The sequence below is a fragment of the Orbicella faveolata genome, unplaced genomic scaffold (genome assembly GCF_042242905.1).
Source record: "Orbicella faveolata isolate gen_17 unplaced genomic scaffold, um_ofav_v1 contig_13, whole genome shotgun sequence".
Taxonomy (NCBI): Eukaryota; Metazoa; Cnidaria; class Anthozoa; order Scleractinia; family Merulinidae; genus Orbicella; species Orbicella faveolata.
The window spans coordinates 8,076,643-8,104,141 of NW_028301540.1; the positions used below are offsets into that span (position 1 = coordinate 8,076,643).

General features: G+C 40.7%; 4 protein-coding genes and 1 pseudogene across 5 annotated transcripts in view; 2 read left to right on the forward strand and 3 right to left on the reverse strand.

The window, feature by feature from the left end:
• The window catches only part of LOC110047322 (uncharacterized), a 36,921-nt gene extending 30,006 nt beyond the window's left edge, over positions 1-6,915 (forward strand). Inside the window, exon 7 of the transcript XR_016206195.1 lies at positions 1,978-6,915. The gene's annotated coding sequence lies outside the window, so the exon portion shown is untranslated. The remainder of the gene's footprint in view (positions 1-1,977) is intronic.
• LOC110047321 (uncharacterized) lies at positions 1,137-3,061 on the reverse strand. The gene is made up of 4 exons (XM_020753065.2): positions 2,993-3,061; positions 2,416-2,620; positions 1,764-1,882; positions 1,137-1,361 (listed from the first exon to the last, which is right to left on the reverse strand). The coding sequence occupies exons 1-4, from the start codon at positions 3,017-3,019 to the stop codon at positions 1,137-1,139; spliced, it is 576 nt and encodes a 191-aa protein (XP_020608724.2). The 5' UTR covers positions 3,020-3,061.
• A 1,447-nt stretch (positions 6,916-8,362) lies between the features above and the next one.
• LOC110040524 (uncharacterized) lies at positions 8,363-13,064 on the forward strand. Of its 2 annotated transcripts, none has more exons than XM_089285749.1 (2): positions 8,363-10,211; positions 11,599-13,064. In XM_089285749.1, the coding sequence occupies exon 1, from the start codon at positions 8,612-8,614 to the stop codon at positions 9,845-9,847; it is 1,236 nt and encodes a 411-aa protein (XP_089141875.1). In that variant the 5' UTR covers positions 8,363-8,611; the 3' UTR covers positions 9,848-10,211; positions 11,599-13,064. The 2 variants fall into 2 exon arrangements, with proteins under 2 accessions (XP_089141875.1, XP_089141876.1); XM_089285750.1 differs by lacking the exon at positions 11,599-13,064 and adding an exon at positions 10,651-10,705.
• Positions 13,065-14,181: 1,117 nt separating this feature from the next.
• LOC110047326 (uncharacterized) lies at positions 14,182-15,215 on the reverse strand. The gene is made up of 3 exons (XM_089283952.1): positions 15,209-15,215; positions 14,856-14,974; positions 14,182-14,453 (listed from the first exon to the last, which is right to left on the reverse strand). The coding sequence occupies exons 1-3, from the start codon at positions 15,213-15,215 to the stop codon at positions 14,229-14,231; spliced, it is 351 nt and encodes a 116-aa protein (XP_089140078.1). The 3' UTR covers positions 14,182-14,228.
• Positions 15,216-22,239: 7,024 nt separating this feature from the next.
• On the reverse strand, positions 22,240-25,584 carry LOC149114832 (uncharacterized; annotated as a pseudogene).
• Positions 25,585-27,499: the final 1,915 nt, after the last annotated feature.

A 27,499-nucleotide genomic window follows, 5' to 3' on the forward strand; every position in this document is an offset into this window, starting at 1 on the left:
CTTCCACAATGAACACAGTGCAGGCTCCGACAAATATGCATGTGGTTGACCGAAAATGCTAAGTTTGGAAAAACCCATTTTAGTTTGGAACGCGTTTCTGTTTTCGTGACGCATTGGTGTGGATGGTAGAATAGGCCAAACCGTTGAAACAAAGCTGCGTTTTCAATTTTCTCCGACGTAGTGTGGACGGGACGTTATTGAGCAGAACACTGAGGAGTTCTGCACGTCAGTTTTGAAACTTTGTACATTCCTTACCCATCATTTGCAAAACAACAACTTGAAATGACTAAGTTCTACGTATTTCGGAGAACGTGAACCGCAATGAATGCTGTTATTGCATATCTAGCCTGAGCAAGTTTTTAGCCGACAGACGTACTGAGCAGAACAACAAAAAATGTTTCGTTTTTGTTAACCAACCATTCAAAACATAACTAGATTCCAGGCCTTAAACGCGCCATCTGAGCAAAACGTTGCACGGTTCGGGTGTTTACACGAGTCCGTACGAAATATGGTACCGTGCCGATCAAAAAGTTGACCTCCTTTCTTCAGGTCCCAAACTTGCACACTTAGCCGTTCAAAAATTTGGGCAGTTCCGCCGGTACCGTGTAAACGCATGCTGGAACCATGCAAACTTTTGTCCGCGCAAACATTTGTTCGGACCCGTGTAAATGGGGCCTGAGATTGGAATATGACGTCTTATAAGAAGCTCAAGCTCGCCATTCGCGCCAAACCCTTCGCAAACTTAATTGAGATACCGTCTTTATTCTACACTGAGGTTTCCTTTTCGTTCTCATTTATTACAAAATGGCTGAAATGCAAGCTAATAAGATGGTAAAACGTGGCACCTACTGCCGGGAATGGCGGAGCGTATTTTCAATTGGGGGAGGGGGATGGGGGCTTACAAGCGCCAGAGACGCTGCCTTGTAGGGGGTCTGGAGATATTTGTAAAATTATTATTTTATGTACTTTTTGCTTGAAATTGGGGTTTGGGGCTAAAGCCCCATCCCCCACTCCCCCCTCCCCTCATAGCACCCCGTCTCCATGGTCCCTGTCTGCGTAATCCCAGGCTAAATTTACCACCAATGCTGATTTCCTTTCGTTCATTTTATTCAAAACACGAAATATCTTGACGCTATTTACACGATTATTTTCCAAAATAGACAGCGCCTGTCATTAGGACCACCTGGACTTAACAGATACAATTTTTTATCACAGCCTCCAATAACACCAAGACACATCTTGCCACTGACACCACTGCGTTTATGTTCATATGTGAATGTTTTCATTCCTTCGACGAGGCCGGTTTCGGTTTCTTCAAACAGGAAATCATTACTAGTTGAATTTTTACATCCATCGTATTGCTGTGAACATAATTAAAATAAAGTACAAGTTAATTTACAGCACCCCTTAAATTTACCCCGGGATTACTGAATGCAATATATCCACGTTCAACGGCGCAGTTTTATTGACGTATGGACTTCCATACCAGAACTTCGGCCATATCTCACGACCAATACAGTGTACAAAAGTAATGCAAACGAAATTCGACGAAATTCGGGAATTTCGGGGGTTTTCGACGCAAGTGGACGAAATTTCGTTTCGAACGAGGCTTCAAAAACCTATTATTTCTGCTGATGCAAGAGTTTTTATGCAGGGTTTCCCGTTTCTATCAAGTCTTTCACTGTCGCACTCATTAAGTAAAAAAAGTGCAAATAACTATGACAAGCTTCGAATACGTTTAAATTTAAGTTGCTTTTACCCACCTCGAATCGCGGAAGATTCGTACCATTGATGACCTTCAATGCATAGGTAGTACCGCGTTTATCGATGAATTGAATGCACTTCCTGTTTGTACTAGCGTCGACGTCCACAACTGTAAATCCTTCAATATATAAAATACTCTTATAAGCAACCACTGGAAGTTCAGTTTTGTAAGTTGAAAATCACATAAATGATTCTTTTTTTCTTATCTTGTAGAAAAATGGAGGATTGTCCGGTTAAATACTTCTGATCCTGACTACCCTATATTCATCATATAATACATACTTCCAAGCCAATAAATTAGATTCTGGGAATCGGGTATATTTCAGGGCCAGAAATATTCAGATATTCTGACGTAGCATGATAGACAAAAAATCAACCTGTATGATACTGAGATAGAGCATGGTACCGTAAAATTCCATAGATAACTGAGAAACAAACTAAATGAATTAAGAGTATCGTGAGATTCGTGGGTAAAATATACATTCATTGTTTTCTTAATCGACGTTGTCCTCGGCGTTGACGTCGTCGTTACAGTCCCCTGCAGCTGCAGCTGTATTAAAGGGGCGATGGTTATTCCTAAGAATTCTTTTAGTAGTATACTCCTCCAAAAGGAATCCTACCCCATTTTACTGATACTTCTTATTAACTTACTAGTCCTTTTGTCTGTGGTGCTTGTTCCAGTTACTGATACGTCAAATTGGCGCTTCACAGCCGAAGAAATGTTACGTCTGCCTGTGTGAATCTTAAAAAGATGGCCTCCACCACATTCTCTTTCATATATGAAAAGTGAGCTGAAGCAAGCACTTTGTGACTTGGTCTCCACTGAGCCCACCAAGAAAGTATACCCGGTTACAATCTACAAATAAACGGATGCACATGTTTCAGTCAAGCCCGTGCCACTGAAGGGGTGTTTTCAGAACATGGTATAGATAAGAGAAAACTTGTTTCAATACACTGCCAAGGACCGAAATCCTTCTCATTTACCCATCTTAAGCTACAAAGCATCAATTATGGACTGTTCAAGTGAAATGACTGGCTAACGGGCTATAAATGTTAATGTTGTGGTTCAAAATAACCCTTGGTACAATTTGGTATTTTCCTTTCAGCAGAACTAACGAAAATATCAAATTTGTACCGAAGGTAAAAAAGGTAGAAGAAAACTAGAAATGAAAACTATAACACAAATTGCTTTAAATTATTTCTTTTTCAAAGGAAAATATATACTTACGAGGAAAATGTACGGTGCTTTATCCATTTAGTCCACTTTCTTAAAAGCTGTTTTAATCAGGTCAATGGCTATGTCGAAATGCATGGTTCCCAGTACCGTCGTTATTTATACCAATGTGTTATGCAAGTTTCACAGTCAACGTAACGTTTGCTATTTATTATATTTAGGCCAATCTACCAGCACGTACAAGGTACACCTAGCAACCAATTGAAAGGAAACAAAACTGCTGAATAATGCCCTTCAAAACGGCCTCAAAACCCGATTTAGAACGCTCACGAATCCAATATCAAGACTTCAGAAATTAAAAGTTCGATTTAGTTCGATTGTTCAACTACTTTTGTGTGAGTTCGAATTGGGTTGATTACCGAACTCAATCGATCTCAATCCATGGATTAAGTTCGATTTAGGTCGATTGAGTTTGATTGAAATACAGTTCGATTGGATTCGATTGACTATGCCAGGTATATTCATTTGTATTCCTCACAATATGACCAGCACAGTTGGCTTGATAGCTCGGTTGGTAGCGCACTCCACCGGTATCGCAGAGGTGATGAATTCGAATCCCGTTTAGGCCTAAATTTTTTTCAGGCTTTAATTTCACGACTGCTTAAGTTGTGTGTATAACTGCAACGATCACTCATATCTTTATTGCTATGAACTATTGAAATAATGCGTTAGTCGTGCGTAACATTATCTACATGTCCACGGAGAATGTAAGTTCACTAGCATCATGAGTGTTTCCGTTTTTTAACGAGCTAAACGAATACCAGATTTGGAGTCATTTAATCCACCGACGTCCCAAGCTCACGTCTCGAGAAAAGCAAAAAATAAATGAATTCTCAGACACGTACTACGTATTTTTTCATGAAAGCGTCAAGTGAGCGTTGTGTGAGTCCAGAGCGGTATGATTCCTAGTGATGCTGAACTGACGCAGTGTTACGTTAAGCGAGGAGCGCTGTGATTGGCCACCCGAGCGGCCAAGATGGAGCCATCTTGCCCGCTCGGAACTACCCGCCGTGTCCCGCAAGAAAAACTTCCCGGAAAGCCATATAATAAATCCTTTATTGACCAAGCTTGTTTGGTCAAGATGGCTGGATATTGGCCTCGTTCTTTTGTTTGCGAGTTTATAAACCTCGACTCCGTCTCGGTCCATAAACTCGCAAAGAAAGAACTTGGCCAATATCCAGCCATCTTGACCTCACACTTGGTCAATAAGCCATATGTATTGGGAAAGAAATACGGTCAATTTATAGAACGCTAAATATTCCGAAATAGGAGCATTTTACACGTAATATTAATAAAACTTACTCATTTCTTGTGTGTACGTTGTGATTTTTGCTGATCTCTGCTGATCTGGGCTTTCTTTGCCACCACTGTTATTCCCTTCATAAGACGATAACAGTGATGGCAAAGATTGCCCGATTGCCTTTCTCGAGACGTGAGTTTGGGACGGTTGTGATTAAACTGGAACATTCTTCCTTCTCTGACGGAAGTCGTATGCTGATTAAGAAAGATGTAAACAACATCTAACTGACCCCAACTTCCGCTCTTTTGTTTTCAGATACATTACTTCTTTTATGAGTTACCTTTTTGCATTCATCTTATCAAGAAATGCACTTTCTTATCAAAAGATGTGAAATTAAGAAATAGTTGGTGTGTAGTTTATGAACTATCTAGGAGTGAAGTACCTCTCAGTTACGATAACGTAACTGTCAAACAGTTCCAGTCACAAATCATTGAACAACGCTTTACTTCAACCATCTTAGAGATGATCCGGTGTTACGAGTATCGTTGTAGAGCAGGGTTGTTTCCAGACAGAACTCAGGATCGTCGGTAACAGCAACAAACTAATTTATTTCCGTAAGGTAACTTCACGAATTTACAGCACTAAGCTTCTTCAAATATTGAAAATTGGTCACGGCTGAATGACTTTCGGTTCTGGATTATTCTAGAACTTGACTCAGACAATTTTTCGTAACAATTTGTGAGTGAGCTAGTGAGCTAAAGAAACTTATACTAAAAGGGATTTTTAAATACAATCTGAAACAGTTTTTACTTAACCATTTTTAACCTTAGTTAGCAGTAGTTTTTTAATCCTAGGTCTAGTTTTAAACCTTAGTTTTAGTATCACATTTTTAGCTTTTATTAAGTTTGTATTTTAGACATTTAAGAATGGCTGACTGTTAGGATTGAGAAACGCCGGTCAACGACCCATCTGGCAAATCGCTCATATTTTGCCCAAAGATGCCCTTAGCTGAGCTAATTCTAAAAATTATATTATAAGGTTCCAGCGAATTTTTATTTTTCAGAAATGCGCGAAAATTTGAAAGCGCGGTCAAAGTGCAGTTTTTCGTGTTGTGAAATGACCGAAATAAGGTGCGAGGACGAAGCGCTGCTAAAGTCTTCAAATAAATTAAATTGACTTCAAACTTCACACAAATGTGGAACAACCACTCTAATTTATTCCTCGTTTTAAACTAATCTCATATATGTTGATATAGTGGTTTTCCAAACCATTTTAAAAACACCTATGAAGCGTATGAAAAATAATGGCAAAATATAGGTCATGTTTAACAGCATAAAAATGCACCTGGTACCTCACTTTCCGATTATTTTACTTTACAGCCTTAAAATGACATTATTAGACATATACCATGCCAAGTTTCATGCTCGAACTCGCAGTATTTCCCTTTTGAGAAAAACGAAAATCTATGTCAATGTGTTGGGCGCAAATAACACAACAATTATACACAAACAAGAGACAAATCAATTTCAATAGCGAAAGTAAAAGGCTATCATTAATCAACCAATTCAATCAATTAATCAATTCACTGCTACCGGTAGAAACATAATGTCCACATAATGTCCACTACATAAAAACTGTTTTTAGACGTTTTCGATTGAAACATTGCGCGTTAACTTTGTTTAATTTCCTGTCCGCCGTCATGTCTGGTTTGTCATCGCGTGTATTTCCTTAATGTAGACAACACTGTGAATGGTTCTCATAACAAACGCACAGAGGTTTCCTGGAACGTCGATGTTTTCGATTCACCAAGACGCTTTAAGTTCGTTAAGACACAATAATGGGTCAACTTGGAATGCTGTTTAGCATTAAGGACGTTAAAGGACTGTAAATTAATCGAGTTGAAATATCTTGAAGCAAATCAAAATCGCGCCCTTATTCTAATTGCTAAACAGCCGATCTCCGATCAAGTTCAAGAAGTCGAGAGGTTAATTCGGCAATGTATCACCGGTACAACAACAAAATCAAAGCGAGGTCATCAAAAGTGTAATGCATCAGTCAATTCCAGCAGTGCCCATCCCCCCCCCCCCCTCCGGGCAACCGCGGGGCATTTGCTCACGTTGTCAGTCCCGGGGGTGGGGCATCCGCAATTATATCGCGGCCCGGGGGCTGGGCATTTGCGTACCCCGGAGCGACCCCCGGGCATTCGACACACCTGTTTTGGAAAGTGCCATGGATGAGTTCATCGGGAAAGACGAGGCGTTTGTCGAACAATGGCTTGTCCGTCAGGGACTAGACAAACTTGCAGATGTTTTTAAACGTATGTTTTCTCAATTTCAGATATTTCTTCATTACTTGTAAGCATATAAATATAAGCGACAAGGTGAACTATATTTTGTTCATCACAAAACAATCACTGACGTGAACATGACTATTTCGCATTTCGCATTCAAAACTAGCCTAGCATTTTTTAAATTCATGAAAGTGGAGTTAAAATACTTAATGTTGGCGAATTCAAATGATGCGATCTTCAAGACAGATCTTGCGAGCTTAAAATGCAATGCATCATCATTTAAAATGTCTCGATTCTCCACAGAAGAAGTAGCCAGCAAATACAGGCGCCTATCATCGCTCGCGGCTGGGGGCACGTCCGCCGCAATCCCAGCTATCCTCCAGCAAACTGTTAAAAACAAATATAAAGAAATAAATATAATCAGAATCAACTAACACTTACTGTTGTCCTTGAAGTCTTACCATTACATTAAAAAACTGAACAGTTAAACGTTTTATTCACTGATTAATAAGAAAACTGCAGAGGTGTTGGAAGGCGACGATCCCGGGGGTGGGGCATTTGCCCTCTTTCTTCGACCCCACACCGGGGCATTTAGACAGCTTATGTGTCCCCACCCAGGGGAATTTGCCCATTTTTAAAAAAAAAAAATGCTAATGCCCGGGGTTAGCCCGGGGGGAGGGGGGGGGGGATGGGCACTGCTGGAATTGACTGATGCATAAGTTTAAAAGTGTAGTGGCAAGTTCGAAATAAATTTCGCCTATATAAATTGGAAACGAGAAGTGAAACGGTCTGACCCGAAACAAATAAACGAAATATTAATACGACTAATTTAATCCGAAAATATTACAGAAAACATACCTAAAAGCCGTCGATTCCCCTCAATAGCACTCCACATTGCCTTAAAGAGGCCACGCTTTCTGCTGTAAGAATCAGGGGTTTCATGAATCTGTTTTTATTATATCGGCAACCATGCTGCGTGGCTGATATTCGAGACTAAGTAAAAGTTGTCACACAACCGTACGAGCAGCCCAGTCACGCTTTCCACTGCTTTCGCGCAAATGTTCAACATTTCGCAATTACAAGTTTAAAGCAGTGACAGTAGATTGAAATGCGCTTTTTAAAGCTGTCCTATCCAGAAGCAATTATTTCTTGTTCTTGAATGGCTTTTAGTTGTAGCTACAGTCGGTGTGGGGGGGAGGGGGGCACTCCCGGAAATCTCGAATATCTCTATGCCGTGGAAGATTAAGGCCATTCCTCACATTTGCATCGCACATCCTTACTGGGCATAATTTATGGCGTCATTAGCGCGCGCTCGTGCACGCGCATATTAGTGAGGTGGCTTAGGGAAAACATCGTTACCGAGTGGAAGAAAGCATAAAATTTGGCACACAAATTCATTTTGGTCCTGCGAACGATTTTAGGCTGGGTGCCACATGATCCGATTACCCGGGGGAGCGTGGCACGCAGTTCAATTTACGACACTCTTTGCCAGCATGAAAACGAGGCTTGTACATCAAAATGTTGTAAAATAATCGGTTAATATTTGTTTAAGAACATTAGAAATAATCATTTGGGTACTCTATTTATTTCACAAAAAGATTTAACAGTAATTATGATGTAATCACCTGACAATCACATCCCGAGATTTTTGTTTATCGCACATACTGAATACGTAACAAGAATGTCATTACAGAATGGAGTAAACTAAGAAAAGCACAGACGTCCATTGTTTATATTTATATCGTAAACTGCAAGTCGTACTACGAAAATGTTATTAATAACAAGCTCGAAAAAAATCAAATCACGGAGATGTGTCGGGGGGGGGGGGGGGGGGCGTCTGAGGTTACCAGCTATCAAGAAAACTTTAAAAACTGGCTGGCAACATGGAATTTGAAACATATTCTATTCAGATCAGGTTAATGTTAATTATTGCTGCATTCTCCTGAACACTGACATAACCCTGTACAAGGGAGATTAGCTTTGATACATTTGCATCTGCCAGCACATTCTTGTTTGCAACCACATTTAAGGAGTTCTAGCTAGACAGGCTTTGGCCGCTTCAGGAAGGGTCATCCGTGCAAGCATGCCAGACAACGTCAAGTTCCCAGTAGTCCTACCAAGGAAAGGCCACATCACTGATCTCGTCGTCAAGCATTGTCACGACCAAGTGGAGCACGAAGGACGAGGTATGACCCTTAGTGAAGTTCGCTCCCGGGGATTTTGGGTCATTGGTGGTTCCGCAGCAGTAGCCAAGTGCATCTCCAACTGTGTGACATGTCGAAAGCTCAGGGGTACAGTTGAGGAGCAGAAGATGGCCGACTTCCCGCTTGACCGGTCAGAGCCGGCACCGCCCTTCACCTATAGCGCCGTGGACTATTTTGGCCCCTGGATAGTTAAAGAAGGAAGAAGAGACGTGAAAAGATATGGCGTTTTATTTACGTGTATGGCTTCTAGAGCCGTACACCTGGAACTTTCTAACTCTCTGGACACGGCATCCTTCATCAATGCGCTCCGCCGTTTCATATGCCGCAGAGGACCAGTACGTCAACTCAGGAGCGACCAAGGGAGCAATTTCATAGGTGCAAGAAGAGAGCTGAAGGAGGCATTGGAAGAATTTGACGAAGATCAAATTAAAAGGGAATTGCTTGAGGACAACTGCGATTGGGTCAACTTTAAAATGAATGTACCATCTGCAAGCAGCATGGGAGGAATTTGGGAGCGCCAAATTCGCACGGTTCGTGGTGTGTTAGCAGCAATATTGGAGAAGAATAGTACCCAGCTTGATCACGAATCCCTGGAGACCTACCTCTGTGAATGTGAAGCTATCATCAACAGTCGTCTACTGACGGTTGACAACTTAAGCGACCCTAGCTCACTGGAACCACTTACACCAAGCCATCTCCTTACGATGAAGTCAAAGGTTGTTCTTCCCCCACCTGGTATGTTCCAGTCTCCTGACCTCTATTCAAGAAAACGATGGAGAAGAGTCCAGCACCTTGCTAATGAATTTTGGTGTCGCTGGAGAAAGGAGTTCCTTTTGAGCCTCCAACAGCGCGCTAAGTGGAACCATCCTAGAAGAGACCTGTCTGTTGGTGACGTGGTCATAGTGAAAGATGATAACCTTCCAAGGAACTGCTGGCAGTTGGCACGTGTGCCAAAGACATATCCCTCCGAAGACGGATATATCCGTTCAGTAAAAGTTGATCTTGGTGACGCCACTCTCCATACTGACGGTAAGAGAGAAGGACCTGTCAAACAACTTGACCGCCCAGTGAACAAGTTAGTGTTGCTGATTCCTAGTGACGCAGATGCTGTATGAAGACCAGGGGTAGATCCCCGACGAGGAGCCATGAAGTGAACTTTGATTGAGTCATGAGCTGAACTTTGATTGTGAACTGTGATTGCAATTAATTTTCAGGGACATTATTGAATTGTGAAATATGCTATTTCAGGGGAGCCATGTTACGGTTTTGTATTTAGTTTTCCTTTCATTTCCGGTGTTTCTTTTGTTTTCTTTTATTTATCTATTTCGCCACGCTATGACTCTTGGGACATGTCACGTTCTTGCTTAGTTGTCGCACTTCTGTTAGAGGATCGTCGGTGTTATGTTGTTGTAGGAATCATCGTCGAATTTTAAGGACCTTTATAAGCCAGCTAGAGGCATTACTGCGCGGAAAAGATATGTAAGTGTTTTATTGTTTTGTTTATTTTAGTTATATTCCATTAGGTTCGCTTTTCATCGATTATTAAGCTTTTAGTAAGTTTATCGAGGGACCACGTGTTTAGGTTAGGAGCATTCCAGCGTGGCAAATGCTAGGATTTCGTGCATATATTTCAAGTGTATTGGTCCCTAGCTGTTAGAAATTATTGTTCAGCATTTATTCCTTGCATATTTTGTTAGATTTTTCTGTCGTTTTTTCGCGCGGAACATGTATTTTTCTTGTAGTATTGTTGTTATGTAACTAGCGGGTTCCGCCTCCAAACATGAATTTAGCATGCAAGTTTAACCTTTAAAATCGTTTTAGTTTCTTTATTTATACCTTATTTTCGGTTATAGTTAGTGTAGTTTTTGCCTTTGTACGTTCACATTAGTTTATTTAGTTATATAATCATTATTTTCAGTTTACGAGAATCAACATACGTTGTGCAGAAATAAACGAGCATTAATCGGAACTTTTATCGCCTTCTGTGGTCGCATTCTCCGTAAAATACTTCTCTCCGAAGCCCGACACTTCTCGATTCGTCTGTGATTGTCGTAGCTTCAATTACAGTGTGATATTGTTATTGTTTACAATATTAATGTGTCGGCAACTTCTCATGTGGCCAGAATATATATCCAACCAGCCCAGGCGGTCTATTTGTATATTGGAAATCGGTCTGTTCGAGAAACAATTAGGGTTAATTGTACACATGAACACATCGGACTTTTTAGTAAATTCCACGAGTGGCTGCCGCAGCCACAGTGGAAATGAGAGAAAGTCCGATCTGTTTACAAGTACAATTAATACCTAATTGTTTCGAGAAAAGAGACGAATTTCCTTTTAATAATACGGCAACCGTAAATACAAGCTTCTATCTGAGGTCTTTTCGTTATATGTTAAGATGAGGTCACGCTGTGATTAAATATTTTGTTTCGTAACTCTAATTTCCTCAATACTTTTCGGCAAACAAGTTAAGGTTCTCCGAAAAATGTTTTTTTTCTTTCGCAAATGAGCCACAAAGCTAGACGAGCAAGTCCCAAGTTTGCAAAATTAAGTTTAATTTCATTGGCTTTACTGACTCTAAAATTCAAAGCTCAAACGACAAATGCGTTTTTCGCTACCGAAATGTTCGTCCGCTCCTCCCAGCTTCCGACTGCTGCCGAGCACGCAGTAATCAAATAGATGTTAAGACCCTTTCATTGCATAGTAAATCAAGAGCATTTGAATGGTGAAGTACTGGTAGAATAGCCATTGGTATGGATATTTTCACTAGTTATTTTCACTAGCCTGTTTACATGTGAATTCATAATACAAGGAAGGAAATTTCTTTTTGATATTAGTTTGTAATCACTTTGGTCCACTATTTCAGATTTACACTGGAAGATATGTTGCCCCAACGAACATGGAGAATCCAGTTGAGCGGGTTGACCCTTTCTTGGAAGGGCTTGATGAGGAAAAGTTTGTGGCGGTTTTCTTGTCAAACTGCGACGAAGAGTCAGTAATTGGTGTTGTGAAAGAGGTGACTGAGGATCATTTCAAGATCCATTACTGGATAGGGACTTACAGGGGGAGATGGTCTCCATTAAACTCGCCAAGATCAATAGAGCCTTAGAGACAGATACTTCCAAAAGAATGCGTCATTCTTCATTCGTTTGAACTTACAGAAGCAAAGAAGCTTCAGGCAACCATAAGAAAGCACTTAATGGAAAAGTATACTTCACTGAGGAATGTTGCAGATAGTCCTACATAGAGTGGTGTTCATAGCTTTAAAATTCTAAGTTTGTGAAGAATTTTCATTTGTTAACATTCATACAGTGACTTAATTCTGAACACCATAGAGGTATATGCACCTGTTTTTGCTCATTCTCCTCTTTCCACCGACTACATAAATATTGTAGTCCACAGATTTCACCTCTTTCTTGCATGCAGAGTATTTTCAATGATAGGGCAAGGTAAAGAATTCTGAGTTTTGTCTTGTGCGTCTACCAAGTGATAGATGCTCTTTGAACACCACAAATTTATTAGTCACTCCTAAAACAGAATAATTTGAGAATTTTTGTGATTTTGTTAGGTTCACTAAAATTGCATATATAGGTAGACATTGAGCAAGGCGCAGAATTTCTGCATCGTTGTTGCGTTCAGAAGATTTGAGTATGTTTAGTCATTGAACAAGGTGTAGAATTTCTGCATCATTGATGGATGGGTTCACTAAATTTACTTATATAATTACGCATTGAACAAGGTGTAGAATTTCTGCATCGTTGTGGGGTTCAGAAGATTTGAGTGTGTTTAGTCATTGAACAAGGTGCAGAATTTCTGCATCATTGATGAGTTCACTAAATTTACATATATAATTACACATTAAACAAGGAGCAGAATTTCTGCATCGTTGTTGGGTTCAGCAAATTTGAGTGTCGTTGAACAAAGTGCAGAATTTCTGCATCGTTGTTGGGTTCAGAAGATTTTAGTGTGTTTAGTCATTGAACAGGGCGCAGAATTTCTGCATCATTGATGGGTCCACTAAATTTACATATATAGTTACACATTGAACAAGGTGCAGAATTTCTGCATCGTTGTTGGGTTCAGCAGATTTGAGTGTCGTTGAAAAAAGTGCAGAGTTTCTGCATCGTTGTTGGGTTCAGTAGATTTGAGTGTATTTAGTCATTGAACCAAGTGCAGAATTTCTGCATCATTGATGGGTTCACTAACTTTATAATTACACATTGAGCAAGGTGCAGAATTTCTGCATCCTTAATCGGCTTGATACCACTGAGAATTGTCATTTTACTCTGACTATTAAATAGACCCGGTTAAATAAAGGCGTTTCTTCATGAACCAGTTTAGTTGTTGGTGAGAATATTGACTTCCACAATGAACACAGTGCAGGCTCCGACAAATATGCATGTGGTTGACCGAAAATGCTAAGTTTGGAAAAACCCATTTTAGTTTGGAACGCGTTTCTGTTTTCGTGACGCATTGGTGTGGATGGTAGAATAGGCCAAACCGTTGAAACAAAGCTGCGTTTTCAATTTTCTCCGACGTAGTGTGGACGGGACGTTATTGAGCAGAACACTGAGGAGTTCTGCACGTCAGTTTTGAAACTTTGTACATTCCTTACCCATCATTTGCAAAACAACAACTTGAAATGACTAAGTTCTACGTATTTCGGAGAACGTGAACCGCAATGAATGCTGTTATTGCATATCTAGCCTGAGCAAGTTTTTAGCCGACAGACGTACTGAGCAGAACAACAAAAAATGTTTCGTTTTTGTTAACCAACCATTCAAAACATAACTAGATTCCAGGCCTTAAACGCGCCATCTGAGCAAAACGTTGCACGGTTCGGGTGTTTACACGAGTCCGTACGAAATATGGTACCGTGCCGATCAAAAAGTTGACCTCCTTTCTTCAGGTCCCAAACTTGCACACTTAGCCGTTCAAAAATTTGGGCAGTTCCGCCGGTACCGTGTAAACGCATGCTGGAACCATGCAAACTTTTGTCCGCGCAAACATTTGTTCGGACCCGTGTAAATGGGGCCTGAGATTGGAATATGACGTCTTATAAGAAGCTCAAGCTCGCCATTCGCGCCAAACCCTTCGCAAACTTAATTGAGATACCGTCTTTATTCTACCCTGAGGTTTCCTTTTCGCTCTCATTTATTACAAAATGGCTGAAATGCAAGCTAATAAGATGGTAAAACGTGGCACCTACTGCCGGGAATGGCGGAGCGTATTTTCAATTGGGGGAGGGGGATGGGGGCTTACAAACGCCAGAGACGCTGCCTTGTAGGGGGTCTGGAGATATTTGTAAAATTATTATTTTATGTACTTTTTGCTTGAAATTGGGGTTTGGGGCTAAAGCCCCATCCCCCACTCCCCCCTCCCCTCATAGCCCCCCGTCTCCATGGTCCCTGTCTGCGTAATCCCAGGTTAAATTTACCACCAATGCTGATTTCCTTTCGTTCATTTTATTCAAAACACGAAATATCTTGACGCTATTTACACGATTATTTTCCAAAATAGACAGCGCCTGTCATTAGGACCACCTGGACTTAACAGATACAATTTTTTATCACAGCCTCCAATAACACCAAGACACATCTTGCCACTGACACCACTGCGTTTATGTTCATATGTGAATGTTTTCATTTCTTTGACGAGGCCGGTTTCGGTTTCTTCAAACAGGAAATCATTACTAGTTGAATTTTTACATCCATCGTATTGCTGTGAACATAATTAAAATAAAGTACAAGTTAATTTACAGCACCCCTTAAATTTACCCCGGGATTACTGAATGCAATATATCCACGTTCAACGGCGCAGTTTTATTGACGTATGGACTTCCATACCAGAACTTCGGCCATATCTCACGACCAATACAGTGTACAAAAGTAATGCAAACGAAATTCGACGAAATTCGGGAATTTCGGGGGTTTTCGACGCAAGTGGACGAAATTTCGTTTCGAACGAAGCTTCAAAAACCTATTATTTCTGCTGATGCAAGAGTTTTTATGCAGGGTTTCCCGTTTCTATCAAGTCTTTCACTGTCGCACTCATTAAGTAAAAAAAGTGCAAATAACTATGACAAGCTTCGAATACGTTTAAATTTAAGTTGCTTTTACCCACCTCGAATCGCGGAAGATTCGTACCATTGATGACCTTCAATGCATAGGTAGTACCGCGTTTATCGATGAATTGAATGCACTTCCTGTTTGTACTAGCGTCGACGTCCACAACCGTAAATCCTTCAATATATAAAATACTCTTATAAGCAACCACTGGAAGTTCAGTTTTGTAAGTTGAAAATCACATAAATGATTCTTTTTTTCTTATCTTGTAGAAAAATGGAGGATTGTCCGGTTAAATACTTCTGATCCTGACTACCCTATATTCATCATATAATACATACTTCCAAGCCAATAAATTAGATTCTGGGAATCGGGTATATTTCAGGGCCAGAAATATTCAGATATTCTGACGTAGCATGATAGACAGTTATAGTTGAACTATCACACACATGATTATACACCTGATCAATCGGCGCGAAGGCGTTTGCAATCGCCAATAGGCCACTTTCGATATACTAAAATTCAGCTTGATAGTGGGGCCTTGAGAACGCAGACAAAACAAATGAATAAGCATGGTCATTCAATTTCCTTTGTTTCTGTCCTCCAGCCCTCGCTGCCAAGCTGAATTCATAAGCACTAGAGCACTTTTTCCGTGTTTAGATAGCCTCATCTAAACACGAGGAGGGTTGGGAGAATTCGACTACGTCTCGGGTTTGCACAACTTTCGAGAATTCTCCCAGTCCCCGAGTGTTTAGATGAGGCTATACAAACATGGAAAAAGTGCTCTATTGCTCTTATAAAATAATTCTCAAAAATACGCGCGAATCTGAAACGTCACAACCGTGTTTACATACTCTCATCTAAACACACCTATCGACCAATGAAAGCGCGCGTAGTAGCTCAGTTATTTTATAATAATATATCGAAAACGGCCTATGAGATACACCTGCAGGAAATCATGGAAGTTTTGTTAGTCATCTTGGACTAAATAATAATATTATCTGTTGTGATGAAAACAACTACCGTGATTCCGTGCAGGGTCGTCTCATAAAACGAAGTGACCATTGTCGATGATAGTTTGCAAAAAGCGAACGCTGCATGCCTACCATGTTCCCTCCGCGTAAATCATAAACAGTAAAATAACGTTGCGCTAATTATAACAAGTGTTAATTATTCTTCTTGTAGGAAAATGGCAGTTTTGTTTTGTTCCGCTTAGTTTGAACTCAAGCCCATGCAAGTGGCCAAACGGAAAGACTATCACCGAATATCATAAAGAAATTGGACAAGATCAACCTGTATGATACTGAGATAGAGCATGGTACCGTAAAATTCCATAGACAACTGAGAAACAAACTAAATGAATTAAGAGTATCGTGAGATTCGTGGGTAAAATATACATTCATTGTTTTCTTAATCGACGTTGTCCTCGGCGTTGACGTCGTCGTTACAGTCCCCTGCAGCTGCAGCTGTATTAAAGGGGCGATGGTTATTCCTAAGAATTCTTTTAGTAGTATACTCCTCCAAAAGGAATCCTACCCCATTTTACTGATACTTCTTATTAACTTACTAGTCCTTTTGTCTGTGGTGCTTGTTCCAGTTACTGATACGTCAAATTGGCGCTTCACAGCCGAAGAAATGTTACGTCTGCCTGTGTGAATCTTAAAAAGATGGCCTCCACCACATTCTCTTTCATATATGAAAAGTGAGCTGAAGCAAGCACTTTGTGACTTGGTCTCCACTGAGCCCACCAAGAAAGTATACCCGGTTACAATCTACAAATAAACGGATGCACATGTTTCAGTCAAGCCCGTGCCACTGAAGGGGTGTTTTCAGAACATGGTATAGATAAGAGAAAACTTGTTTCAATACACTGCCAAGGACCGAAATCCTTCTCATTTACCCATCTTAAGCTACAAAGCATCAATTATGGACTGTTCAAGTGAAATGACTGGCTAACGGGCTATAAATGTTAATGTTGTGGTTCAAAATAACCCTTGGTACAATTTGGTATTTTCCTTTCAGCAGAACTAACGAAAATATCAAATTTGTACCGAAGGTAAAAAAGGTAGAAGAAAACTAGAAATGAAAACTATAACACAAATTGCTTTAAATTATTTCTTTTTCAAAGGAAAATATATACTTACGAGGAAAATGTACGGTGCTTTATCCATTTAGTCCACTTTCTTAAAAGCTGTTTTAATCAGGTCAATGGCTATGTCGAAATGCATGGTTCCCAGTACCGTCGTTATTTATACCAATGTGTTATGCAAGTTTCACAGTCAACGTAACGTTTGCTATTTATTATATTTAGGCCAATCTACCAGCACGTACAAGCTACACCTAGCAACCAATTGAAAGGAAACAAAACTGCTGAATAATGCCCTTCAAAACGGCCTCAAAACCCGATTTAGAACGCTCACGAATCCAATATCAAGACTTCAGAAATTAAAAGTTCGATTTAGTTCGATTGTTCAACTACTTTTGTGTGAGTTCGAATCGGGTTGATTACCGAACTCAATCGATCTCAATCCATGGATTGAGTTCGATTTAGGTCGATTGAGTTTGATTGAAATACAGTTCGATTGGATTCGATTGACTATGCCAGGTATATTCATTTGTGTTCCTCAGAATATGACCAGCACAGTTGGCTTGATAGCTCGGTTGGTAGCGCACTCCACCGGTATCGCAGAGGTGAGGACTCCGTCTCGGTCCATAAACTCGCAAAGAAAGAACTTGGCCAATATCCAGCCATCTTGACCTCACACTTGGTCAATAACCCATATGTATTGGGAAAGAAATACGGTCAATTTATAGAACGCTAAATATTCCGAAATAGGAGCATTTTACACGTAATGTTAATAAAACTTACTCATTTCTTGTGTGTACGTTGTGATTTTTGGTGATCTCTGCTGATCTGGGCTTTCTTTGCCACCACTGTTATTCCCTTCATAAGACGATAACAGTGATGGCAAAGATTGCCCGGTTGCCTTTCTCGAGACGTGAGTTTGGGACGGTTGTGATTAAACTGGAACATTCTTCCTTCTCTGACGGAAGTCGTATGCTGATTAAGAAAGATGTAAACAACATCTAACTGACCGCAACTTCCGCTCTTTTGTTTTCAGATACATTACTTCTTTTATGAGTTACCTTTTTGCATTCATCTTATCAAGAAATGCACTTTCTTATCAAAAGATGTGAAATTAAGAAATAGTTGGTGTGTAGTTTATGAACTATCTAGGAGTGAAGTACCGTTCAGTTACGATAACGTAACTGTCAAACAGTTCCAGTCACAAATCATTGAACAACGCTTTACTTCAACCATCTTAGAGATGATCCGGTGTTACGAGTATCGTTGTAGAGCAGGGTTGTTTCCAGACAGAACTCAGGATCGCCGGTAACAGCAACAAACTAATTTATTTCCGTAAGGTAACTTCACGAATTTACAGCACTAAGCTTCTTCAAATATTGAAAATTGGTCACGGCTGAATGACTTTCGGTTCTGGATTATTCTAGAACTTGACTCAGACAATTTTTCGTAACAATTTGTGAGTGAGCTAGTGAGCTAAAGAAACTTATACTAAAAGGGATTTTTAAATACAATCTGAAACAGTTTTTACTTAACAATTTTTAACCTTAGTTAGCAGTAGATTTTTAATCCTAGGTCTAGTTTTAAACCTTAGTTTTAGTATCACATTTTTAGCTTTTATTAAGTTTGTATTTTAGACATTTAAGAATGGCTGACTGTTAGGATTGAGAAACGCCGGTCAACGACCCATCTGGCAAATCGCTCATATTTTGCCCAAAGATGCCCTTAGCTGAGCTAATTCTAAAAATCATATTATAAGGTTCCAGCGAATTTTTATTTTTCAGAAATTCGCGAAAATTTGAAAGCGCGGTCAAAGTGCAGTTTTTCGTGTTATGAAATGACCGAAATAAGGTGCGAGGACGAAGCGCTGCTAAAGTCTTCAAATAAATTAAATTGACTTCAAACTTCACACAAATGTGGAACAACCACTCTAATTTATTCCTCGTTTTAAACTAATCTCATATATGTTGATATAGTGGTTTTCCAAACCATTTTAAAAACACCTATGAAGCGTGTGAAAAATAATGGCAAAATATAGGTCATGTTTAACAGCGTAAAAATGCACCTGGTACCTCACTTTCCGATTATTTTACTTTACAGCCTTAAAATAACATTATTAGACATATACCATGCCAAGTTTCATGCTCGAACTCGCAGTATTTCCCTTTTGAGAAAAACGAAAATCTATGTCAATGTGTTGGGCGCAAATAACACAACAATTATACACAAACAAGAGACAAATCAATTTCAATAGCGAAAGTAAAAGGCTATCATTAATCAATCAATTCAACAATTAATCAATTCACTGCTACCGGTAGAAACATAATGTCCACATAATGTCCACTACATAAAAACTGTTTTTAGACATTTTCGATTGAAACATTGCGCGTTAACTTTGTTTAATTTCCTGTCCGCTGTCATGTCTAGTTTGTCATCGCGTGTATTTTCTTAATGTAGACAACACTGTGAATGGTTCTCATAACAAACGCACAGAGGTTTCCTGGAACGTCGATGTTTTCGATTCACCAAGACGCTTTAAGTTCGTTAAGACACAATAATGGGTCAACTTGGAATGCTGTTTAGCATTAAGGACGTTAAAGGACTGTAAATTAATCGAGTTGAAATATCTTGAAGCAAATCAAAATCGCGCCCTTATTCTAATTGCTAAACAGCCGATCTCCGTTGAAGTTCAAGAAGTCGAGAGGTTAATTCGGCAATGTATCACCGGTACAACAACAAAATCAAACCGAGGTCATCAAAAGTGTAATGCATCAGTCAATTCCAGCAGTGCCCATCCCCCCCCCCCCCCCCCCCACCTCCGGGCAACCGCGGGGCATTTGCTCACGTTGTCAGTCCCGGGGGTGGGGCATCCGCAATTATATCGCGGCCCGGGGGCTGGGTATTTGCGTACCCCGGAGCGACCCACGGGCATTCGACACACCTGTTTTGGAAAGTGCCATGGATGAGTTCATCGGGAAAGACGAGGCGTTTGTCGAACAATGGCTTGTCCGTCAGGGACTAGACAAACTTGCAGATGTTTTTAAACGTATGTTTTCTCAATTTCAGATATTTCTTCATTACTTGTAAGCATATAAATATAAGCGACAAGGTGAACTATATTTTGTTCATCACAAAACAATCACTGACGTGAACATGACTATTTCGCATTTCGCATTCAAAACTAGCCTAGCATTTTTTAAATTCATGAAAGTGGAGTTAAAATACTTAATGTTGGCGAATTCAAATGATGCGATCTTCAAGACAGATCTTGCGAGCTTAAAATGCAATGCATCATCATTTAAAATGTCTCGATTCTCCACAGAAAAAGTAGCCAGCAAATACAGGCGCCTATCATCGCTCGCGGCTGGGGGCACGTCCGCCGCAATCCCAGCTATCCTCCAGCAAACTGTTAAAAACAAATATAAAGAAATAAATATAATCAGAATCAACTAACACTGTTGTCCTTGAAGTCTTACCATTACATTAAAAAACTGAACAGTTAAACGTTTTATTCACTGATTAATAAGAAAACTGCAGAGGTGTTGGAAGGCGACGATCCCGGGGGTGGGGCATTTGCCCTCTTTCTTCGTCCCCACCCCGGGGCATTTAGACAGCTTATGTGTCCCCACCCAGGGGAATTTGCCCATTTTTTTTTTTTTTTTAGCCCGGGGGGGGGGGGGGGTGGGGGTGGGCACTGCTGGAATTGACTGATGCATAAGTTTAAAAGTGTAGTGGCAAGTTCGAAATAAATTTCGCCTATATAAATTGGAAACGAGAAGTGAAACGGTCTGACCCGAAGCAAATAAACGAAATATTAATACGACTAATTTAATCCGAAAGTATTACAGAAAACATACCTAAAAGCCGTCGATTCCCCTCAATAGCACTCCACATTGCCTTAAAGAGGCCACGCTTTCTGCTGTAAAAATCAGGGGCTTCACGAATCTGTTTCTATTATATCGGCAACCATGCTGCGTGGCTGATATTCGAGACTAAGTAAAAGTTGTCACACAACCGTACGAGCAGCCCAGTCACGCTTTCACTGCTTTCGCGCAAATGTTCAACATTTCGCAATTACAAGTTTAAAGCAGTGACAGTAGATTGAAATGCGCTTTTTAAAGCTGTCCTATCCAGAAGCAATTATTTCTTGTTCTTGAATGGCTTTTAGTTGTAGCTACAGTCGGTGTGGGGGGGAGGGGGGCACTCCCGGAAATCTCGAATATCTCTATGCCGTGGAAGATTAAGGCCATTCCTCACATTTGCATCGCACATCCTTACTGGGCATAATTTATGGCGTCATTAGCGCGCGCTCGTGCACGCGCATATTAGTGAGGTGGCTTAGGGAAAACATCGTTACCGAGTGGAAGAAAGCATAAAATTTGGCACACAAATTCATTTTGGTCCTGCGAACAATTTTAGGCTGGGTGCCACATGATCCGATTACCCGGGGGAGCGTGGCACGCAGTTCAATTTACGACACTCTTTGCCAGCATGAAAACGAGGCTTGTACATCAAAATGTTGTAAAATAATCGGTTAATATTTGTTTAAGAACATTAGAAATAATCATTTGGGTACTCTATTTATTTCACATAGATTTAACAGTAATTATGATGTAATCACCTGACAATCACATCCCGAGATTTTTGTTTTACCGCACATACTGAATACGTAACAAGAATGTCATTACAGAATGGAGTAAACTAAGAAAAGCACAGACGTCCATTGTTTATATTTATATCGTAAACTGCAAGTCGTACTACGAAAATGTTATTAATAACAAGCTCGAAAAAAATCAAATCACGGAGATGTGTCGGGGGGGGGGGGGGGGCGTCTGAGGTTACCAGCTATCAAGAAAACTTTAAAAACTGGCTGGCAGCATGGAATTTGAAACATATTCTATTCAGATCAGGTTAATGTTAATTATTGCTGCATTCTCCTGAACACTGACATAACCCTGTACAAGGGAGATTAGCTTTGATACATTTGCATCTGCCAGCACATTCTTGTTTGCAACCACATTTAAGGAGTTCTAGCTAGACAGGCTTTGGCCGCTTCAGGAAGGGTCATCCAGACAGGTTTGCACGTGCCATCCATGTCACACCAACCCCATCCCTCGGGTGAAGGAACCATCTGAACGGCCTGCAGGCTTGTGTATCAGATGCTACTTTGGTAAACTGCTCTTAAAGCGTGCTGTAATAGCGAGTCCTACATAAGCAAAATTAGAATTCAGCTTTGCTACTTTTGTCCCTGTCGTTACACATTTATTACTACAGAAACACGGCATGAAATAAATAAGAACAGTAGAATAAGTCGAAAGCCTGAATTTCAGTCCTTACAAAATGTTTCGAACTCAATTTACCTGTGTGGGAGGGATGTTCTCTTGGGTCCTGTTTTTCTTTTGGTGAAAATTTCTTTGCGGGCTTCATTTACATTGATCACATTGCTAGCCTTGTCGCAGAGAACTACGATAAATCGCTCCAGAAGTTTGAAGATGGAATCTTCCTTGTCCAGCTGGTAATAAGGGTGATCTTGCAGGAACGTAAATGCCTCTGTCACGTCAGGGAATGACTTCCATGCGTCCCAGGCGGACTTCTTACCCTTGCCAAAGAAACAGGAGGTCGTGTCGCATCCAGTGAATGAATGAAACATAGGGAGTGCCCGAGACGTTTCAGGGCCAAGAAATGCGCAGTTGGCATTCACACTGATGTATTAGACATATTTTCGCATGCAAAACATATTCTATTCAGATCAGGTTAATGTTAATTATTGCTGCATTCTCCTGAACACTGACATAACCCTGTACAAGGGAGACTAGCTTTGCAAACCAATCCAGATGGCTGCAGACGGATACAAAGCGATCAAGTCATGAAAAATCCCTATCATTATGACAAGAACATCCGTATCCACTGTGTGGACAAAAACCTGACTGCATCCTTTGTTCAGCGCGTGTTGAACATGTACAGCAATTCTTGTGTCGGCTTCCTCGTGGTCACATCTTTGTATATCGGTAGAACCTCTGCTTGAGACTACAGATTCGTCTGAGGTGATGTTTACTTCCTTGTTCTCGGGAAACTGGAAGTTTGAAACTCTGCCTGTCAGGAGGGCAAAGAGTTCTTTCTTGTTGGTATTGTCTTGAAGAAATGCTTTCCAGTTTGGAGGAATCTTGGTGTCACCTGTTACTTTTCTTCTCTGACCCTTACCTCTCTTCTCTCTTGTTGAATCCTTGATACTGTTCGCCTTGTACGTATCCCAAACAATGTCCACTCGTTTACTTGATTGGAGATGATTCAGAATGAATGGGATAAAGACGTTTTCAGCATAGCTATCAAAGGTGGAAACAGTTGTGGATGGAAGGGCGTGAACAACAGCTGCTCCATCAAAGATCTTACAATCGTAGAGTGGAGGTGGATGCGGCTGCTTTGTACTGGCATGCTTAACACATGTCAAGAGGTCTGACTTCTTCCCGAATCTTAGCTTTCCAAACTCGGAGAGATATGGTGGGTAGGGTTGGTTTTCGGGCAAAAAAAAATTCGTCTAGGTCTCCGCTTCGATACTGGGTGGCATTGTACAAACGGCTGAAAGGGTTGCGATCGCTTTTCAGTGCACTTACTTGCTGCTTGGATTTTGTTTTTGGCTTGGGCTTTTGTCGTTTAAACAGCGGCAGAGAATTTTTCTTGATGGTATCATGAATCGATACAGTTCTATCTTCGATCACTGTCTTTACAAAATTCTTGTCCTGATTCTGGCCCACACTCTCGATAGACTTCAATGCATTTACAACCTCTTCTGATGCGCAATCTCCAGTTGCAATGTTCACAAGCTCTTCCACGTCTCCTTGAAACGGATTTCCTAATGCTTTCATCGCGTCTGTCAGGTTTAGCACCTGCGTCTGGTATGTCTTCTGTGCAGAAATGCCACTTTCAGGGTGTTTTAACGACTTTTCAGCATTGGGGTCATTTTCAACGAGGTAGTGAGCTTGAAACTCTCCCAGCAAGCGAGCAAACTCCGGACTAGAGACCATTCATCTTTGAAATGCTATTGGGCTTTCGGTTAAGCCCACTGCATCACCAGAACCTTTTACGATGGCGTTGCTCTGCTCGTGAGCTGAATCAATTGGTATCATGGAAAATGGCTTCTTTGTCTTAGCTACAACCCAGTATTTCTGTACGCCTTCTTTGACTGCTGGTGACAAGGATTTCATGTCCCTGATGTGTACTGGAAGCCATCGTGCATAATTAGTATGATCCAAGGAGTGAAACCATGGAACGAGGGTTTCCAGTGTTTCAACATAGAGTAGAAAATTACCTTCACGAAGGGATCTAATGAAAATGAGTATGAGGACTTCCAACCTGAGAACCATGTCCCAAAAATGGAAAGCGGGGCTCTTTTCACTTGTGGAAGACTTCCACTGCTCAAAAGATTGTTCATCATACACAGGGCCGGGACTTGGGAGAAATGCCTCCCTTTGGAGCTTGTGGAGAGCTAAAACAGTTACTTGGTGAGCATGCCTTGTTCTTGTTAATTGGGTCACTTTTAAGAATGACTCTGCTGTACAAGAAGATGCAATCCCAGCTTCTGCCAATGATGCTGTCCATCCTGAATCTCCCAGGAGGTCACCGCATACACTCTATAGAGCCATTTTGATGTGCAGTCCGCCACACATCACTACATGCCTGCTCTCTCCATGGACCAAGGGCCAGTTCCATTGAACAAATTTTGCAACTGCTAACAATGGCTGGTCAAATGCGGTGATAGGAATTTGCCCCGGATTTAGGTACGCCGTTTCCTTTCGCTGCATCTCCATTCCATGTTTGACCATTGCCAATGAAGAAGCTTTTCCGTAAAACAGGGGCAGCAGTCCAGAAATTACTGGCAACATGAGTGGTGGCCTGTTCATGGATCCGTGGTAGCCTGCCAAGTAATGACGTCATTACTTCGAACTTCCTTGTCTACAGTAGCAAGAGCATGCTGAGCCCAACAATCTTCATGTGCCATTGCTTCCTGTAAGTTTCCGGAAAAACCTTCTGTATACGCCGTTTTTCCGTTGTTTTAACGCCAACTGCAGGAACGGTCGTATAGCTCTCTGGAAGCTGTATATTCCTTTCGGATCCTTGAGGAAGTGTTATTGGAGGCCTCGACTGAGCGCCAGCTACCGAGCTGCTTGGGAACTGAAAGAGACTTATCCCTGTGCCGTGAAATGATCCCTGTGCCGTGAAATGATCCCTGTGCTGTAGTTGAAGAAGGATTGTAATCTATATTGTCAAGGGCTCCAACAGTAAAAAGGCCACAGTTCAAGTTTAGGGGACAAACCACTCCATCTTGTTGAAAGCGACTGCATACAGCAGTGCCTAAACCATCACATCATCCACACTGTCGTACGAGACGCTTATCCCCAGTTGATAGAGCTGGTTTATGATCTTCTCGCTTCTGGTATATGCGTGTATACTCGGGCCAACGTAAAGTGGCAATGGGGGTTCCCTTTCCAGTGAATGTCGGTTGCTGGAAGTTGAAGAGGATTTCTTCTTGGAGTTGAAAACAATTAGTTGTGATGTTGTCAGTGTTACTTGTGACTCTGTTGCGCTTCCTTGTGCTATATTGGACCCGTTCAACAGCATTGATACTAACACCTTTAGAGAAGAGGGAACTGATGCAATTACTGGGGAAACTCCCATCAAAGTGGACTCCAGGTTCGTTAAACATTTCGCATCTCACAATCCTTGCTGCTTTCGCCAAAATTAGAGCGTCGGATTCATAATCATGTTTCCATAACTCTTCCCTAAGCAAGGACGCCACTCCTTTACTGAAAACTAAGAGAACATTCTTCCCGTCACTTTGTTCCTGAAGTTTGCCAGGGAATTGACCTAGGATGCGTTATTTTAGACGGGTCTTGTTAAGTTCTTTCTCAATGCCAAAGTCTTGTAGACGGTTCACGTACAATTGATGTAGTTCTGTTAGGGTCAATATGTACTTTCCATCGTGTACGCAGCTCTCCATGAATGAAATTAACTCTACGAAAGCCCTAGCCTCATTCTTCATATCTTCCTCACCTGACTGGCAATCTTGACTTTGACGAAGAAATGCCCTGTGACGATTAGTTAGATTTGTCGTACACTTTTTGTGGTATTTTGCCTCGATTGCGATCGTATCTCCACCTGCTATGTGCTTTAACAAAGCTGAATCTTGGAGGTCGGTTGCCATTTTTCGCACTTTTTCATCAACTTCTACTGTCATGACCTCTGGTCGAGGTTTCGTCTTGATAAACATCGCTTTTCTTTTTGTTTCTTGCACGTTCAAGTTTTGAATTGGAAAACTTCAAGCGATAAGATTTATGCCAGGATGCTCGACATTCTGCTAACAATTTAGCAGTAACTTCTGGCCCAAACTCCAAAATTACTGGCAAAGCATCAAGTTCCTTAAATTGTTTTACGTTCTGCAGAAAAGCCGTGTACACTCGTTGACAATCTTTGTGAGGACTATCTACAGGGCATTTTAATGGTTCTCCTTTACGGCTACCACAAACAATGCATGAAATCCAATCCATTGCCTCTAGACAATTAAATTTAGATACAGATATAAATAAGTCCTTATCTAAGTAACGAACAGGTATTTGCCTGAATTATCTTTATCTAGAATACTGCGAACGTTTATTTAAAAGAGCGAACTTTAAAAAGAACATAAAATATGCAAATGAGCGCTATGGTATTAATTTTTATTGTCTTTGTCACTGGCGCAAGGCCAGGAAAAAATTAGTTTGTTTCCTTTACAGTGCAATAAAAATGTGTGGCCAGAAATGTTTTATCGCAGTTCTCAGTTGAAACGACGCTCTTTTACCTGCCAAAGAAAATATAACCGAAAAGTTTTGTTGTTGTTTAGTAAATGCATTTCCATTTCCAATACCTGATTGTTGGGGACTTAAAGCTGGTGAAGTTTCATCGTCGCTTAGTAGTCAGGTTCTGAACTTCGTTTAAAATACCCTTCGGAAATTATTCTTTTTTGCCGTAATAAACAGTTAACAGTAGCCCGAAAAATCTGAATTCAATTAAATAACTATCTACCCAAAGTAGAAACCAAGCATTCTGTTCATTCTGTTCAATATAAATAGAAAGTTGGCCTCTTAAAATTAATCTATTTCGCCGGCCATCTCAAGCTTAAATTGCATCGTCAGATAATCAAATATTCTGTTTGTCTTACCTCGTGTTGCCTGAACGAAGTTAGCGCATGATTAAAGGTTGTTTACAGATCACACTTTCAACATAAAACCAAAACTGATCCTCAACTGAATTCCTGGACTCGCGTTTCCCGTGTTTGGCGCCTTTTGCATATTTTTCCGCGCTTGGTACCGGTTGTGTATTATCCTTTGCATACGTGGCAGCGATTGTATATTTTTCTATTTCCTCAGTTTCTTATTCGCTTAATGAAAAACCAAAGTAAAACTATATTAAAAAAAAAAAAAAAAACGATTTCAAACTCAACTGCATGCTCTGAAGTCAGATCACTCAACATGAGCGGAAAAGCAAGAAACATGCTATTTTCAATTGACATAAACACGTTAAGGCTATCTAAGTGAACCATACGACCTAATTTACAAGCTGTTGACGTATTTTGGTTTAATTTG

Bases quoted from the DNA above. Each gene is read 5' to 3' on its own strand.
- LOC110040524 (XM_089285749.1), top strand. From the start codon at position 8,612: ATGCCAGACAACGTCAAGTTCCCAGTAGTCCTACCAAGGAAAGGCCAC.
- LOC110047321 (XM_020753065.2), bottom strand. From the start codon at position 3,019: ATGGATAAAGCACCGTACATTTTCCTC. The intron at 2,621-2,992 runs GTAAGTATATAT...GTTTATTTGTAG, and splicing joins AAGCACCGTACATTTTCCTC to ATTGTAACCGGGTATACTTT. The intron at 1,883-2,415 runs GTAAGTTAATAA...TATATATTGAAG, and splicing joins CACCACAGACAAAAGGACTA to GATTTACAGTTGTGGACGTC.
- LOC110047326 (XM_089283952.1), bottom strand. The intron at 14,454-14,855 runs GTGGGTAAAAGC...TTATGTTCACAG, and splicing joins CGAATCTTCCGCGATTCGAG to CAATACGATGGATGTAAAAA.